This window comes from Cinclus cinclus, chromosome 3 (assembly GCF_963662255.1).
Source record: "Cinclus cinclus chromosome 3, bCinCin1.1, whole genome shotgun sequence".
Taxonomy (NCBI): domain Eukaryota; kingdom Metazoa; phylum Chordata; class Aves; order Passeriformes; family Cinclidae; genus Cinclus; species Cinclus cinclus.
This window is the reverse complement of record NC_085048.1, coordinates 11,623,609-11,641,962: the sequence shown is the minus strand read 5'-3', so window position 1 is coordinate 11,641,962 and position 18,354 is coordinate 11,623,609. Positions and strand designations below refer to the sequence as shown.

General features: G+C 37.2%; 1 protein-coding gene across 2 annotated transcripts; it reads right to left on the bottom strand.

The window, feature by feature from the left end:
* Positions 1 to 253: 253 nt before the first annotated feature.
* On the bottom strand, positions 254 to 17,780 carry CYRIA (CYFIP related Rac1 interactor A). Of its 2 annotated transcripts, none has more exons than XM_062488463.1 (10): positions 17,711 to 17,780; positions 9,790 to 9,911; positions 8,763 to 8,868; positions 7,594 to 7,730; positions 7,432 to 7,509; positions 7,038 to 7,154; positions 6,864 to 6,943; positions 5,241 to 5,367; positions 1,464 to 1,534; positions 254 to 317 (listed from the first exon to the last, which is right to left on the bottom strand). In XM_062488463.1, exons 1-10 carry the CDS (start codon positions 17,778 to 17,780, stop codon positions 254 to 256), a joined length of 972 nt encoding a protein of 323 aa, XP_062344447.1. The 2 variants fall into 2 exon arrangements, with proteins under 2 accessions (XP_062344447.1, XP_062344448.1); XM_062488464.1 differs by lacking the exon at positions 17,711 to 17,780 and adding an exon at positions 17,454 to 17,529.
* Positions 17,781 to 18,354: the final 574 nt, after the last annotated feature.

Below are 18,354 nucleotides of genomic sequence, written 5' to 3'. Positions count from 1 at the left end.
AATGCACAGAAAAACTGTCATAACTGAAGTATCTAAGTAAAAAAGTATTTTAAAAGCCAAAAGATAAAGGCTAGAATAAAAACTTAGGTTGCACTATATAAATTCAGTCAGGTTATGAACAGATTCATATATTTTAGCAATGTGAAGAAAATGGTTATGTAAATACACACAAGTATTAACATCAAACTGTATTAAATTATGTAAACATACACATCTTCTGTGATCAATACAAACATCTACTTGTCTCTGGATACTACTGCAGCATAGCTCGAATTTGTTTTGAAGTAGATTCATCATTCAGGTGTTTTGTAGTGAACCTAGAAATTACAAGTTAAAACAATAATTTATAAAATGAACAGAGATAGGAAAAGTCTGAACACTAGAGCCTGTTTTTGAAATCAGCACAGTTCAGTTATACAAAGGAGCAATCTACACGTTCCTCTACTGATCACTGGAATTTAACTGGTAAGAATCTGGTGCACTTTTTGTTCTAAATACCCTATGCAATAAATTATTCCCTGCTAAAAGGTGGAGAACTGTGGCTAAATGCTATTTGGTATCTGTCTATGACATTGTCATAATTTTGTCATAATCACTGTCAAAATGTTCTCTCATTTTTTCTACTTAAAAGCCTCAAAAGAAGCAAAATTATGAAAGGTGTAAGAAATATAGTAAACACTAAAATCACTGAGGAATCTAGACTGAATTTTGGCATAATCTATTACTTTAAGCAGTTTTCTTGAACGTTCTGAGAGGACTGAAGAGCTTTGGTGTGCTTTAGTTTAAAGCTTTAGTTTTTTGCATTTAAACCCAAGCATTCTCCACTGTTTATGCTAATAGGGAAATTGATTATAACATAAGCTTGAAACACTCTTGATACCTGTAGGATTTAACTCCACATCAACTTTAATTCAGAGGACATAAGCAAATGTGGAGGTGCAGTTCTCCCTCTATCCAAGCATTCAACAGCTAGAGAACTCAAAACAGCTCTGAAAAACTTGGTACTGACTCCTTTCTCAGCTTCAGAGAAACATCAGACCCCTGTGTGTCTTCCTTCCCAAGACAGCACCATAAACAGCACTGGCATTTAGGACTGTTTTCTTGAAGCTGTATAATTTTGCAAGATTAGAAAAAAAAAAAAGTCTTATTAAGATGGAAAAGGAGAAAAAAAGTACTTAGGGTTTGATAATCAGAAATCTTACCCTTCATTTCTAAAATGTTCTAGATGCTGGGGGATTTTATATAGCAAATTTTAGCTAGGATACACTGTTTACAATATTAATAGTTACTGTTTATTCAAGTGAAATGAAATGGGAAGAAATTAATATTAAAAAACCCCAGGCAATTAAAGTAAACCTGAGAGGATAATCTTATTAAATCAATCTTCTAAGCTAAAGAATCTTAAATATAAAGACATTGGGAGAAAAACAAAGAGGAATTTTCTAAGGCTGAATCACACATACCTGAGAGCATTCAGAAGTCCTTCCACAGAGTCAGGTGGTTGTTCCTTTAAAACTTTTATGCATCCCTTCATCTGGGAACAGAAGCATGCCACTATTGAACAATAATGTATGAACTGCACGAGCTGAAAACATGGAAAAATTTCATCCTATATGGGCAGGTTTCTTTGCTTACTGAGTGCTAGTGCTGCTTTACATGACACAATAAAAGCATTACAACTCATTAAAAATTATCTCAAAGTTAAAAACTCAACTTTGGAGGAAACTATGTATCAAGTGTCTATATTTTAAGTTGCACAGTGTTTCTTCAATTTCAAGTAAAAAATAGAAAAATCAAAACCATCTGATATAAGCTGAAAAAAGTTTTGGGAGTTCCATGCCTTTGATGTTAACAACTCTAAGAAGAGATGTTTCCACTTTGACTTTTATTTTTATGTTTGCATACGAGGAAGTAATTTTCAGCATTCACTGTTTAGTTGTAAACCTAACCAGTGACAACTTATTATTTGATTTATAACTAGTGGTTAAAAACTTAATCTAAGAAGTCCATGGTGTTGATTTTAACACCACACTGAACGAATACCTTTGTAGAGATTGTAAAAACCAGGCTGAAACGATGTCCAAATTTACAAAAGGGGAAATGAAGCAGAGAAAGCAGGAGTAAAACTCACTTGATCCATTGTACAAGACTCTCTAGCTAGTTAATAGACAAAAACCAAGGAATTCTTCTAACCTATTCAAAATATATCTTCATATGTAATGAATTATGCCCCAGTAGCATTTATTTCATCCCACTGCTATGAAGACACCAAATCTAGCTATCCAGAAATTAACCTAGATTAATTCCATCTTATTCAAAATAACAGATAAAGACATGGCTGAGTTAAGATTTGAATCCTTTAATTTTCCAAGTCACTCTGGAGTGCAAAATCTACAAGTCAGAATTTTCTTTGCAGATGAAGAGCACCTCTGCCTTATTAAGGTGATGACACTTAAATTAAAAGTCAGCGTCCATTTGTGTGCCAGCAAAAATGAGTCAGATAATGTAGCTCAGCATTCTCGACAGAGACTAGCCCAACAAACACTGCTCACTGCTCACCTGGCTCATTTCTACCTGGAAAGTTTAACTAGATTTGCACATAACAGATCAGATGAGATTCTCAGGCTAGCACCACATGTTTTGAAGTGACACAGTTATTTTTCCTAAGTTAGAGAAACTCAAGTCTATGTACACATCACTCAGTACAGGTTTCTATGCCCCAGCAGTTCTGATCAGACCAGGCCAAGTCAAAGGGGATAAAAATTCAAACAATTCTTTTTCATTTTTGTTAGAATCATACCTAAAACAAGTAGGATAATGTTGGGGTTTAGGATTCTTCCTTTTGCTGTTTTTCTTACAGGGAATTTTTCTCACATATGTGTTGCTAGGAGACAATAATGACCAGGTACACAAGAGAGACAAAAGAAGTTGCCACAGCTCAGGGGAAGAGAGCAGCTGACTACTTTCTCTTTTTACCTGGGGGTTTCTCTGGGAAGGAAGACCACGAGAACTGTGCTGGGAAAAAGGGGTTGGGTGCAGCTCCTAGCTCACTTGTGCTCTTGGCATTCAGAGGGGAGAGAGGCTGCAGTCGCTGTGAGGAGAATTTGTCACCACTGCAGGGTTCCATCTCCTGCTGCCTTCCTTCTACCATGAGTGGAGTTCTGCTTGGGAAAGCAGCTGCTGCACTGGGCTTTTATTAACACCCCACCTCACCAAACAGCGGACCCTCCGCCATCCCCTGGGGCTCCCCAGGGAACACCCTGGGATCCCAAGCCTGCCTTTCCCCTGCTCTGCTCGGAGCCGGGCTGCTGCTGCCCAGCCCCACCATTCCTCTTCCACGGCTCGTGTTTTTCTGCTGCGCTGTAGCCCCACACTCCCTGCCTGTTGGGACACCCTGCAGTTCCAGCTACAGCACGGAGCTTCTGATACAACTCCTCTACCACCCTGGAATTTTTGCTCATTCCTGTTATTCCAGCGTGCTGCTCCCGAGGGTCCTGCTGGGGGACTGGGATCGGCTGCCCATGGGGGGTTTGTGAGGCAAATCCTTTCCTCCATCCCTTCCCGTCCGGGCCCAGCCGCCATCACCGCGTGCTCCCCGAGCCCGCCCCACAGCGCCCCCTGCAGGCGCGGGGGAATCATCGCACCTGCCCGGCCAGCCGGGAGCCAGCAGCGCCCCTGCTGGCTGTGTCCGGAACTGCACCCAGGAGAAATCGCTTACAGAGCGTTTATTGGGTTTCCTGGGGTTTTTACTTTTGTTTGTTGTTACTGCCATGCTGTTGTTTGTTTGCCTTTGTATACATATCCATAGCTGTGAAGAACTGATGCTCCTTTTCCCGTGTCTTTGCTTGAAAGTCCCTTGATTTCAAAGTCATCATAATTTGGAAGTAGGGGGTCATGCCCTCAATTCCAAGGGAGGTTCCCACCTTTCAAACCAAGACAGATGTCTAAGCTAGAAGACTGTAATTAATAGCTTGAAATACAGCCTCCAGTCTTGAAAGAGTAACGAAAGTGTAAAACTCAACTGTCCCTGAAATTCTCTTGAAATGGCTTGAGTGGCTGAAGTGAATAGTTTGGAGAAAAGAACTGTTTACCACAGTAAAACAAACTCATCATCTGAAACATTAGGAGATTTTTTGAATTACCAAAAAAATCACTAAATTATGCAAATCAAGATTTGGGACCATGTACTCATTTTTGAAAATAGAGTCATACATGTCCTGCCTCCCATTTACATCCTGCCAATTTTCTTTCAAGATTACAGGGCTTTAGAATAAATGCGAGAAGCAAAGTGCATACAATGTGTATTTTGTTCCATCAGAACTTCATTTGTGCTGCCTCTGCAGGCAAGAGACTGAATTAGCAGTCAAGAAATCTGCATTCAAGTCCCATACTCTATCTGCTTCATGACCTTGAGGAAATCTGTTCACCTCTGTGCCAAATCTTTCCCTCTGTAGAGTCAAAGAGGAGATGTGTCAAAATTCTGGTATCCACAAATGCAAAATGCTAGTGAAGATTCAGTGACATGTAGGGCAATAATATATATTTTTTTCTTTTCTTTTTAAGCAGGATCTCTTGTAAAAGGAAACACTTGGCATCTTTTTCATTGATAACAGCTTTTTATCTGCTGAAAGAAGTGGTGCATGAGATTTAGGTTTGTAAAAACATGTAGAAAAAACAAGAGTATTCTTTTCATGTGTGCTTGCAATTTCTCAAATGGAAAAATAGAACAGATCTCTCTGTGACTGGCCACGCCAAAGAAAAAACTGAGGGACCACTGTCACCATTACAACAGTAATTTCAGTTCTGCTACTTCAGATCTCAGACAAACCAGAGACAACATTGAATATCCACTTATTTACAAGACAACTACTGCAAAAAATTAGCATTTCAGCTTTGATAAATAACATGATTTAAAAAAAAAAAAATTATGACTACAGAACATATTCCAGGCTAGGTGTAGTACTCAAGTATTTTAGCCTAACTATACAGTTGTCAAGAAAGAAGAGCTAACAAAGAAATATTATTATCTGTGTCTGAAAGAAAATAAAAAGAAAAAAGCTGGTCCTTATTTTATTTTCAAATAAACTGATGCATTAAAGTGCACACGTGAAGACAAATTCTAAATTTTGCCATTCAAAAGCAATTAGAAGTATTGATACCAAGCTGTAAGCTTGTGCTGAAAAAGAGCTACAGACTAGCATTCTGAAACCTACAGAGTATCAAAGAAAGGCCTCTCTTACATCAATCTTTGATGTCTTTGAGAAAGCTCCCACAGGATGAACATGATCGTACAGAATAATAACTCCCACCATTACTCGCATGCAGAACATGAGGGTCTCTTCACTGGTGAATCTACTCCTGTACTCTCTGAAAAACAGAACAAAAGAAAGAAACATTCTAGACCTTTTACCAGACAATTTTATAAACTAGATTGGGAGTGCATGAAATCTGAACTGAAAGTATATTTTAAGGTTGCAGATGCACATTAGAAAGACTTTGAATATCTGTGAATTCTGTAAGCCTGTGCCAGTTTACAAGAATGGTTAGAAAGTAGATAGATGAAAATCTCTTATCATACCCATGCACACTTCAGATCCTCAAAATGTGATGATGGCTTCATAGAAAACTTCAAGAAATATGATGGAGACAGATCATACTTCAGTTTAATTTCAAAACACAACATGCCAAGATCCCAAAGGAAAGCTACTGCTTTTGCTTAAATTTCCACTTTGGAATAGTTAAGTGAAATCTAAGTTCAGCAGCTAGGAAGTACAGGGCTTCACCAAGGTAGATTTTAAGTCATTGTGCTCTCTCTCTCTCTGTGTATTGTAGTACCTCTCAACCTACAATAACTTCAACTTTTATTCTTCCACAGCATCATAACATGAACAGACTTAAAGGTTACAGAAATTTTGATGTGAAAATGCTTGCTTATCCCACAACTAGAATTAAATATCAGATAATGTTCTCGATTACTCAACTTTTTTCTCTACTTTTGCAAAAAAAAAAAAAAAAAAAAAAGAGATGACTTGTAAGGCTACTTTTCAATTACTATTTCTATGATGTCTCAGGATTGTGAGATGATTCCCACCCCTATAGACACTTCTCCAGAATATTCACGAACAAACAAAAACCTCAGGAATTCTACCCTTTTCATGGCTCCATGAACAAATGGCTCATAGGCAGAAAGACTACCTTGACTCTATCTTACATGTGTTTTCTAGTCAGAGACACATCTAGTGTAAAATATACTCCACTAAATGAATAGCAAAATAATAATAAAAGAACACCGCTGGCTAATTTATCTACACTAGCAGATATAAACACAGTTGTACAGCTGAATACATTTGTATGAATGAAAATTCATACGGCTGATTTTTTTTTCATATCTAGAATAAGACGGCTGCATCCAAAAAGAGATCTCCTAAAATGATCCTTGAAATAGTCCCTGTGTATTTGCTCGGAAGACTCAAAATCTTGTCCTCTGTGTGCTAATAATTGAGCAGCATAGCAAGCAGGAGGCAGCAGTCGGCCTTTGGCCCTGGTTAGACAAGACACAGACACTGAAGCCTGTGAGTGCATAAGATTATTACACTCGTATTTTAACTTTTTGTTGAAACACAGTCTGACCATGTAAGCTCTCCCCAAAAGAACTCAACACTGATTTCATGAAAGATATCATAAGGTGGTTAGAACAGGAGGCAAGGCTTTCTAATACCAGGTCATGCTTTGTAGATAAAAGGGGTAACAATTTAAGGCAAAGATACAGGAATTCACCTGGAAAAAAAAAATGTTATCCCAGGTGGCTAATTATAATATAAGTTCTGTCTTACAAACCCTCCAAGATTTAAGATAAAACTTACGGTGTTTCCAACATGACTTTACATACACTGGCCATAGTACTTAGACAGTCCGTTGTATTTTCAATTGGCAATGTTTTGTTCTGGAAGGGTAAGAGAAAGGCAGTGTTCAGTAAACTATCTTGTAAAATTAAAATCAGGAATGTCTGTGTTAGACACTTCTCCCCCTTTACATACTTCTGATACAAAGTGTGTCGTTGCGTTACTGAGGGTTTTCAGCATTGGTGTGGCCTCCGCATAGAACAGGGACATCCTGTTGGCCATTTCATTGTTCACTTCATTCTCAATGTCTAGCTGATGAAAACAGGAGAAAAGATCGTCAGTAAAGCTCTTTAAAGTCTCGCGAGCAGCAAGAAAAAGATGCAGTTCATGTTCACGTCAGCAAGTAGATTGTTGCTTGAAGAGTCCTTTCTCTAATCACTTAATCCTGACTGCTGATTAACTCTCGGTGTAAAGGAGGGAACATGACAGCTACTGAATCAAAAGCAAAAACTTTACCACAGATTGCATAAATGCATCCTGATAAATAAATACCTCACTGCGTGCAGCACAGCAGAGTTTATTTACTTACATGCATGTTGTTTATTCTGTTGCGACTTATTGTCCGCCTGTAATAACTGAAGTCGTTCTGAATTGCTGGGTTTCTCATCTTCCAGGAAGAGAAACAGAAAATAATCAGTTTTGGTTCAAAATACACAGCAAAAATCAACATGTATTTAAAGATTTTATTAACCTTAAGTTCATCAAAACGAAGAGTAAAATGCAAGATTTCTGCAAACTCTTTCGCTAGAGCCTGTTCCCGTTCCAGATGCTGAGTCGGCGTGTAGGGAGGGCACGTCAAGGATTCCAGTAAACTCTGCAGGGCTTTCTCTGGATAAAAATCAGAAGCACAATTTGTAGTCAGTCCACACAAAATTTTAACTATGTATCTAAACATACTGCATTCCAAGGGAAGAAACCCTCCAAACAGGCGGAGCCCTAACAAAAGTGGTTTTTTCTTACTTTTCTGAATTGAGAAGCACTAATTAAAGACACATGCCTCTTTAGGCTCTGCCATTTTCTCTCCATTTTGTAACATTGAATTATTTTCCATTTTTGTCACTATCAAAATCCTATCAAAATCCCTATCAAAAATTCCAGAGGAAGCATTTTTCTTGCATTCAGATATTCTACACTTCCATTTTCCTCAATTAGCCATCAGCTCAGTTAGAGATTATTCTTGCATCTCTGTTACTAAAAGTGTACTCTTAGGCACCAATAGCAATATAAATCAGCTTCTGTGCCTGTAATTACTAGCATAAGTCAAAAAGTGAAAGACATAGTTTGAGGATGTTGCAAAAGAATCCCTTTTGCCAGAAGCCCTCTCACTTCGTACATATATTTGCATTCCAGAGTCCTAATTCAAAGAGCAATTACATCACCTTTTGTGTTTGTTGGGATGACAGTCAGTGTACAACATATCCAACTTTGGATTTTCATCTGTGAGAGAGTTTATTGATACACTTTCCCCATTATCTCTGCTTTTTGAGACTTTAAAGTCTCAAAATATTACTGGCTTACATTCCTTTTAGAACTCCAAAGGATCCAAATTACAAAAAATAAATTGCATTAATCCAACACAGACCAGTGAAGGGCAGAAATGTGGCAGGAAACAGAGAAAAATTTTGTAGTTTTATCATGTATTTTGCTTGTATGCTATTTAGGTAATATAGACAAACTAAAAAACTATGAAATTAAGATTAAAGAGCTGCCTTGATAAATGCAATTGCAGTTAAATGTCCACTGATATCAAACAGAAATAATATTAACTCTTAAAACTTCAAAAGTTAGTGTAAAGACAAAGCTTCATCTTTCATTACATATAAAAAATTTATAAAACAGACATACTAAAACAGGGCTCACCTAATCTGAGTGAAAACTCATAAAAGCGCTTTAGCCTTACAACCAGGGGACACACTGAATTCCATGCTTTTTCTTGCAGCTGGATATCATTGGGATTTTGTATTGCCTGAAATGAAAATATTACTGTAAAGACCTGTGATAAATAAATAACAAGCAAGATGTGGTTTGGAATTTTTCTACATTACTTTAAAAAGTACTGTAAAACATAGAAGAATTTGGAGACATTACATTGCATAGGATTCAAAAAAATACCATGTTTTTCACCTTGCCTCTCTCCCTGTAACACAAGTTTTAAAATAATTAATTACAATGAACCACTGACATATAGAAATATGTTCTAGCATATTGTTTTGGGAGCAAAACTACTGTAAAAGGATCAGGTAAAACCTTTTGTGTGACTACTGGCTGCTAAAGAAGCCTTTCTTTCAGGTTTTAATGCTTTTGAAAACTTCTACATGTTGAGGGTTTTAATTAAGCAATAGTTCAGGCTAAGAGTATCTGCAAATCCGATGCAGGAAAAGTTTTGGTCATCTGAGGAAAATGCTAAGTTACAGATCAAAAGTGTACTTCAGGGCCACTTTCACAGAATAAGATGCCTCTAAAGTGGATGTGAAGTTATAATTTACTGTGGTTCATTACAGAACCACACTTACATAAAAGAACAACTATCTGTATCGTGTATTTCTGACACCTGAGTATTACTTCTTCCATGTCCTCAAATTTGACTTCTGCCATGAGATACATGAAACAAGGTATATGAAATGGTGTTTCTTGAAGTGAAAAACAGTAACTAATTACTAACAGGAAATCTGAAAGAAGTTCCAACAGCCATCATTTAATGATTTCAAATTAGAGTTTTATACTGAATGTTATGCACAACCTGTCATGTATTTTATAAATACATTTCAAGGAGATTTTTACTTGAGTTCATAGAATGTGCTTGGATGAACAGAGCGAGAACAAAACCAAGGAACACATCAAGTTTTGCCTGATTTTGCTTCTAAAGAACTGTCATTAACAAACATACATCTCTAATTTCTTGTCCAGCTCCTTTGTAAGCCTGTAGGTCTGCAAGCATGCTTTCTGAGTCCTGTAAAACTGCACTGATCTGGTTCCAAACCTCCCTTTCTCCATCTGTGGGCTGTGCATCTAAGAAAGAGAAAAGCAAAATGCACGAAGTCAAAAGGAAGCTGCAGTACAAATGGCAAGATTACTCAGTTCTACTTAACAATACCACATCCAGCTTGACTATGTGTAACTCTGTTCTGATGTAGTTTTTTTCCAAATATACTATTATACTGCCATTCTGCTAACATCCAGTCTTCTGCTTTTTATTGCAAGGAAGGAAAAACAGTACAGTTTTTGTATGCTCTGGCTCATAATGCCTCTTCTCAAAACACAGCACTTTAAAGAGCAGCAGTATCATAAAGCAATGTTATTAGAAAATAGGATAATGCATCAGGTCCCTCTCTTTCATGAGCTCCATGGCTCAATTACAAAGAATCGCTCGCTTTTCTTGCAGCTAGGGGAAAAAAAATCAGGTCTTTCAGTGGATGCAGCAGTGGGATATTGCTCCACTTTGACTTTCCTCCAGGCTTCCTTAACCACGACAATTTATTTCTTCTCTTGTAAAACACAGATACAGTACGATTAAAAATAAATTTTTCTCATGTATGTCAGGGATCATTCCTACCACTAAAATAAATCCAGCTCCGTCAGTAACAAGTTTTCAGGGTGTGAGTGACCTGCAGACCTTTATTGTTGAGAGAAATGATATTTGAAAGTAGTTCAATTTTCCTATTCAAATCTCCTTCTATGGGATTTACACAGCAGTGTGACATTAGGGAGTGATGTTATCCCCAGACCACTGACACATTAGATGAGATAATTTCTGTCTTTTTTGCTTTTAAACATAAAGATGACAGGCACTGGCCAAAGACTGGATGACCTATATATGGGACTGCAGTCTATATGTGAAGGAACAATGATATTGTCCCAGTAGACTTCTACAGAGACACAACTATATTTTTTCCCCTTAGATTTGTATTAGCTTGTAAAGATGGAATGCTAATTTTTATGATAGAAAAAAGTTACCTTGAAGTCAAATCTTAGAACTTAAAGACTACTTGTCTGAATTAAAAGCAATGATATAAGTTCAGTTCAAAACTTATCAATTAGGATGAGATACTGTATTCATCTCTACATTAATAGACACGAAATATTAAAAATACTTTTTTTCTATTTAGTCATCTCACTCTCCTTAAGAAAACCGACAGACTTTTCTACCCATGTATCAGTATGGGATTAATTTACCCAGTCCTCATTAGAAATAAATGAATTGGTCCACACTGGAGTGCATGGAAAACGGGCAATCCCTCTACCATGTTTCAGGTTCAGATAACTTGCTTAAATGTTTCAAGTTATCTAGGGACCTTGCATGAGCAGGACACAAATGGCTGAGATTTCCATGTCTGTAGTCTAAAAGCATCTCACACTTAAAACCCTTCCCATATTCCTTCCTATATTTCATGAGTTCCATGAGACTGGACACATAATACTGACTGGACTTCCCTTTTATTCTGGACATTTTCCTTTCTCTTATTTAAATAGTGAAAATAAACATAATCTGGGCTTACTTAACTGGGTTTTATAGCCAAAATATTTCATGAAACTAAAAAATTCCACTATCCTTCAAAAAGTGAGAGAAAGGAGCACTGAAGGGAGAAACTGTCCCCACAGGAAAATCCCATCTGGGACATGGCTGTTGAACTGATCCATCAGTCACAATAAATTTATAGTGTTCCAGACTGATTCTTTCCTCAAGCTGCAAGATATCTCAGGTACATACTGTAAGTGGTTTGCCATCTTGTGATAAAGAAGCAAAACAGAAAACCCTTCTGACTTTTAACAAGGAAAGCAGGGATCCTGATAAACAGTTACGTACCACACAACAACAGAGCAGAGGAAGGTAGGAGTCACATAAAAATCAGTATCGGCATTTTAATAGTTAAATAAGTTAATGAAAATAACATTTCAGTGAATGCTAACACAAAACAGAACAAATAACTTGTTAGTGCAGTTCATGAATGCAAAATTTGCATGTGCAGGTCACCTGAAGCATCTTGTTTAACCTTGTTGGTTACAAGGTACTTCTTTGTTTATTTTTACAATTTATTTGCTTTAAAAGTTCCAGTGCTTAAGGGGGATACAAATGCTATGGACTGCCCAACACTTTGGGATTTCAAAAAGGCCTTCAGTAACACCCTTTATTGTAAGTATTTTTAAAAAATTCCCAATTCATCTTTTGGAAGTTGGTGGAAGGAGCAGTATTTGAAACTTGTTAAGCTTTCTGTAGTATCCCAGCACCTGGGGAAGTAGGAGCAAGAGACAGGTAGGTGTGTGAAAGAGGGAAAGAAAGGGAAGGAAGAGGGTTGCAAAGGCTCCAGAGCAGCAGGCTTAGCTTGCATTTGCAGAAGGAGTTTCTATTTATGTTGGAAGTGTTTAGCTTAAAAAGAAAGGTAGGGAGGATGATTCAGGCTTTTTTTTTTTTTTTAACATGCATTTATTTATGAAATAGAAGTTATGCAAACAGATGTTCTGGTAAGACCATGGCCATGTTTCAAAAGGGATTTTACAAGAAGATCCTGCCAAAAATGGTCAGCTAAAATAACCAAAATGGATCACTTTGAAAATAATAATAATAGCAACAATGACTAAAGGGAATCGAGACTTCTTCATGACAGATTTTGACTTTTAAAACTGGCTTCCTGTTCCAAAGAAACCAAAGCCTGTTTCTCTGCTCTGAATTAAGAAATGCCAGTCCTGAATCACAGTGTGGAATCACTGGTTGCCCGTGCTCACCTCTTATCCCCACACCACCAGAGAAGCACAACATGCTTCAGGAACCTGAGCCCATTTATAAATGAAACCACTGTCACTGACTAACCCATGGTAAATGCAAGCCCTCTCAGTAATAATTTACTGTAATGGCCAGACTCACTGCATATCAAGGCTGTCTCCAGAACACTCATGGTTAGCAATCAAAGCAATCTGTCTTTAATAAGACAAAATTGAGAACCCTCTCACCTCACTTTGGACAAATGTTTCTAATGTGAACCCTAAACCAAACAACTACATGAATCCTGTATCGAATTAATGCAAGAGTCAGATGAGGTCTGAATCTCCCATATACAGATTCTACCAGCAAAATTTGAAAATTTTAGCTCTGGAGATAAATACACTCCCACTGGCTCCATCACAAATAACCAGGACATGGTAATTCATCCATTCCATGAACACATGCTCTCTTTCACATGTACACATGGTCTATGCCATGTTTCGGATGGAACTTCAGACTTCACAAAGAACAAGAGGAAACCTGGACCCACTACAGTTCATTTGTGGATGCATTAAGCATTTCAGGTGAATGATGGGGCATGAAAATGGGGTCATCATTATTTTTTTTGCAAAATACCTGTCATTTGTTTCAGAAATCCTTCCTAACAGTGTAAGGTATCTACCTCATCCTTCACCAAATGTGTGTTAGAAAACAACAGAAGCTTCTAGGTAGGCCAGACACTAGTACTCACAGGACAAGACAAAATACAGAAAGGATGTGATGCCTTTACCAATACCAAATGAAGTGTAACAGCATCTCACTAATAAATTTTAATGAAGAAAGAAAAGTGCTATGAAGAGTACTAAGAACAGCACTAAAAGAAGCACTTCCAAGTCACACAACCTTTCTGAATCTGAAATGCAGACCAAAGAGAACTTTATGCCACCCTTAGGTGTTTATGAAGATTCCCATTGAGGCTGGTTAGTTCTTCCATTTCAGTGAATGTAGAATCGTATTTCTCTTAAAAATACCATGCCCTTCTGTCCTTGACAGCATAGTGAAAGAAAATGAGTTAAACAAGAGCATTCACAGGTTCTGCTTTCAGCTTTTCTTGTCATGCCCACTGCTGAACGTGGCAAGTAATTCCATCAGCCAGCAAGTTAGAGAGCAGTACATATATTTAACTGCATAATGCTAAAGTCCTATTTCAGATTTGTCACCCTGACAATGATTTTTTCCATGCCAATCTGGGACAAAATTAACAGAAAAACTTAGAAATGAGAAAAGGCATAACTACAGCAAGTAATGTACTTTGAGGGTACCAGAACACTTAATATATTAAAGAACCCCCAGTATTGGACAGAAACAGTACCCTATCCAGACCACACAGGATTTTTTTTAAAATTTCATTCTTTCTAAGATAGCTAGAATAAAGTGAAGCTCACTGAATTGTTAACAGTGGCTCCAGGCAGGGCGCTGTGCAGGGACATCAGTGCCCAGCTTCAGCTCTGTGGTGGACAGGGCATGGACACCCAGCACCTCTCTGACTGAGCTGCAGTTTCTGGCTCAGGGCACTCCACAGCTCGGGAATTGAGTGCGATCTCCCACCAGCTGGACCCAGATTATATCCTCAGCCCTGCTGCCTGTGTAACAAGGGTATTAATTAATAACCTATTATGTGAAAAGTTGGCAGCATGTCTGCTGCCAGACATGTTCTAATAATAGACCCTTTTAATTGTACATGAATAATAACTGAAAATTTCATTAACCTTTCTGGGGATGTGGGGGAATCCTAGAAAAAAAGATTTTTTGAGGGGATGAGAGGGATTTAACTAGGATCAAGAGAAATCCACCTAATGTTAAAAAAACAAACAAACAAATAAACAAAATACCTGCTCACATTAAGTTTAGAAACGTCTTATGATAGTATTTGAGGAGAGCATGGGCCTATAGGTGTCATTTAAGGACACTGAATAATCTATAATCTTTAGTCTTTTAGATTCAAAATAAATTGTTGCTTCACCTTTCAAATTATTTCCAAGAATTCATGTGGAATTATTTGTTTACTTTGCCTGAAAAAGGCAGCAGTGATTTGACAATAGATTTTCTGCAAAAAAGAGCAATTTTAAGATAGTACAGAAAGAGCTCAAATACCCAGAATTAATTTAACTGCAACTAATTTAAATAAGGTCAACATTTAAAGTACAAAACAGTTCTGGATCTGCCAAAATCAATTTCATGAGAATTTGCGGTGAAATCCTGAAATCCACAGACTCTCAAGACTTGCCAGACACTCACTTTTCCTAACATTATTTTCAAGCCGAGCACTAAAAAGGAATTAAGGTAAAACAAGTGGTATATAATCAAATCCAAGGAGTAGCAGCTTGATTAAAAATACTCCCAACAAGATCCAAGCGTAAAACAGCAATATGGTGCATTTTCTAAGAAGGATGAAATTATTTTTCTTTATTTAAACCTTTCAGTAGACCTTAATTTGGCTGAATGCATTGTCTGCAATACCCCTCAAAGAAAAGGCCTTTCCACCTATGATTCTCCACCAGACCCAGTGTAACTGCCCAACTCTCAAATGAGTACTGGTGAGCAAACAGAACTGCTTTTGCTATACAGCATTAACTGAAATTAATGCTGGACTCAAGTTTTTTCTAGGTATGAACATGGAGTTAAAAAACTTGGTTTCCAGTTTGGATTGAAGAATATTGTTAGGTGTCAAAAAGAAAAAAAAGAACTGGAACTGAAAATGTGGACACCTGCACCAAAGTAGGGCAAAGGAGAAAATGTCAAACTTTCTCTTTTTTTTTTTTTTTTTTTTTTTTTTTTTTTTTTTTTTTTTTGGTAGTCAGCTAATGAAAAAGCCCACAGAAACTAAAAAGCAAGATGCTCATGCAAATGAGCACAATGAATACAATAAACACATCAGCTCAGCATACCCATCATTCTCCAACTGGCCAACTGTAGTGACCACATGTTTGTTTAACCATGAGCTTGAACTGACAGCTCAGGCCACAGAAAGCCACATGTCCAGCAAGTCCAGCCCAGATTCTGAGCCATGTCCCTCACTCAATGTGTCCTTTTCCACTGAATAATGGCCAATTACAGAAGACCAAAGCAAAAAACCACAGCCCTTTTTTCGTCACACACCTTTCAGTCAATACAGGTTTTGTGCCACTAAAAACCTCTGGGACTGTATTTTGTGACAAAAACTTCTAAACTTTCACTTACAAGCATGAAATTCCATGAAATTTGGAGAATGCAGTTTTGCTCCCCTCCAGGTAGATGTGCCTGACTACTGAGCCCTGACCACTGGCACCTCCCATGGGAGAGGGTACTTGACTCATTTCTTGACGACAAGCTTTTGGAAAGAAAAACAACCTTCACTGCCAAGGCAACAAATTCAGTATTTCCCTCTCTCACCACCACCTCTACCAAGGCTCCCCACTGCCAGAGCACCTGTTTCCTGCCAAGCCTGCAGCCTGGGTCAGGAACACTTTCTTGCCAACAAGGACACAATGGGGCTGATTAAGCCTGTAAGCTCAGAGCAGCCGAAAGCTTTCACAATAGCTTGGCAAAGCCACAGAGGACAGCCAAGGCCCTCAAAAGTTTGGAAGAAAAAGATTAAGTGGTGGTTTGGCTAGAGGTTTGACATCCAGGGATGACAGTGAAGTTTTCAAATTATACAGACAGAGAAGAAGGGATACATGGCTTCTCCTAGACCCACACGAAACAACTACCCTTTTTTAATAATTCAGAACTGATTTTTCATAATGAGGTAATTAACCTCTAGATGAGAAGATTAAGGTATGTGCACAGTTCCAGTCATACATTCTAGCACTCATCTAAGAAAGCATGTTTGAACAATTTCATCAGATTTAAATGTGCATTTAAATGACTTTTTGAAGCAGAGCTACCAAATGTACACAGAAATACACACTCATATCATGTCAGTTACTTCTTTCAGAAAATAATTTAGAAATAAATGATTAAAGAACAGAACTATTTCAAGATAACAGAATATGTGTCTAATCATCTAAAATGCTCTTTTAAACCATGCTACAAAAGAAAGTATTGCAAAAACACTGGATTTTCTCAAAACTTTTTGGTTGGCTTTTATTTTTTTTTTTAGAATAGAGGTATTTAGAGGGAAAGCATCACACACTGTCAGTGTTTCAAATAAAATGCATTTCATGTATGTAGGGAAGACAGATTAAACCCATATTAAAGGACTTCTTGATAGTGTCTAGAAGTACATGCAGGGAAACTAGTCAGGAAAAGTGAAAACAGCTTTGGATCAAATATAGATGTGACAAGAAAACTGGAATGGGAAACACTATTCCGCAACTGACAACCATGCAATTAAAAGAGATGCAATCAAGCACATACACTTTGACCACTTCACTACTTTTTAGGAATTATAAACACAGCTAAATCATCACCAAACCAAGCAAAAAAAATAGTTCCACCTACACTGCTTTTTTTTCCCCCCAGCTTTTTATTTCCAACATGTATTTCCATTCAAGGAAGAATCATATGTTTTTTTAACCCTGATTTGTGAAAGAAAGTTGAGGTTGAGTTTTTTCATATGTAAGTTTAACAATGGCTCATAAATTATAAATTGAATTTAATTCAAGGTAAGTTTTTTACTAGCATATCTATCTCTCTGCTCCTTTCTCTGCTCAGGATGAAGTAATTTTGTATATCAGAAAGCAATATTCTACTGAAGTGTAATTTGATTTGTTTGCAAATCCCTTTTGAATTGCTTTATGATGCATAAGCACATGCAGTTTATTAGGAAATAATAAGCAAGGAAGGCAAGCCAGGCAAGAAGCTTTGCTCACTTTCAAAGTCAAGGAAAAAATTTGGCCCCTGATCAAGCTCTGTGCAAGTGAGAACTTTTAAAAGATTTCCCATTTGGTTCCTGAAAAATAGAAAAGGAAAAGAAAAGGAGTCCTGAGTGAACAAATGATTTTAGAGGACAGACTTGTTGTGCTGGAAAATACACAGTGTAAGCAATCAGATTTTAAAAGTTTTTCCTCAGTTTGCTGCTAAGTCAGGGAAAAGATTCTCTCATTGTCTTGTAATTGTTTGAACTTACTTTCAAAATCCAGGAAAAAATGTGGATAGTTTTCAATTTCCCTGGTAAGGACCTTAAGAAGATTACCCATCCCAGCAAACCTAGTAAATGCAACAAAATCATAAACAGTTATACATGTAAACTCAGAATACTACAGCTAAGAGCTTGACACAGTCTGCATCATATATTCAACATTTTGGCAAGTTCTGGACCATGAGAAACATTTTGATGGTCAATTCTGTAGTATTTATGCAGAAAGATAAATATCTCAGATAAACACAGAAAAAATTCTGTTCAACAAACTGGAATTTAATCATCAGGATAACATCCCAGTGTATAAAGAGATATTTATGAGTTTATTTACTCACAAGAGAAATAAACTCAGAGCTATATCTCTATTTGTTAATTCTCTAAATTGCTGGACTCCAGATTACTGAATATCATTTCAAAGTAAAAACTGACAACTTAACACTTGTCTTAGGTCTTCAGCAAAAAATCCATGTCATTTTAAGAAAATAACTCACTACAAGGAAAAAAAAATCTAGCTGTTTCTAGTCAGTAAGACTTTATACAAAATCTATGCAAGATATATATAAGATTTTATATCAAATCTATAAAATTCTGTAAAAAAGGACAGCTAAAAAGCTTTTTAGCTTTTAAAAGTA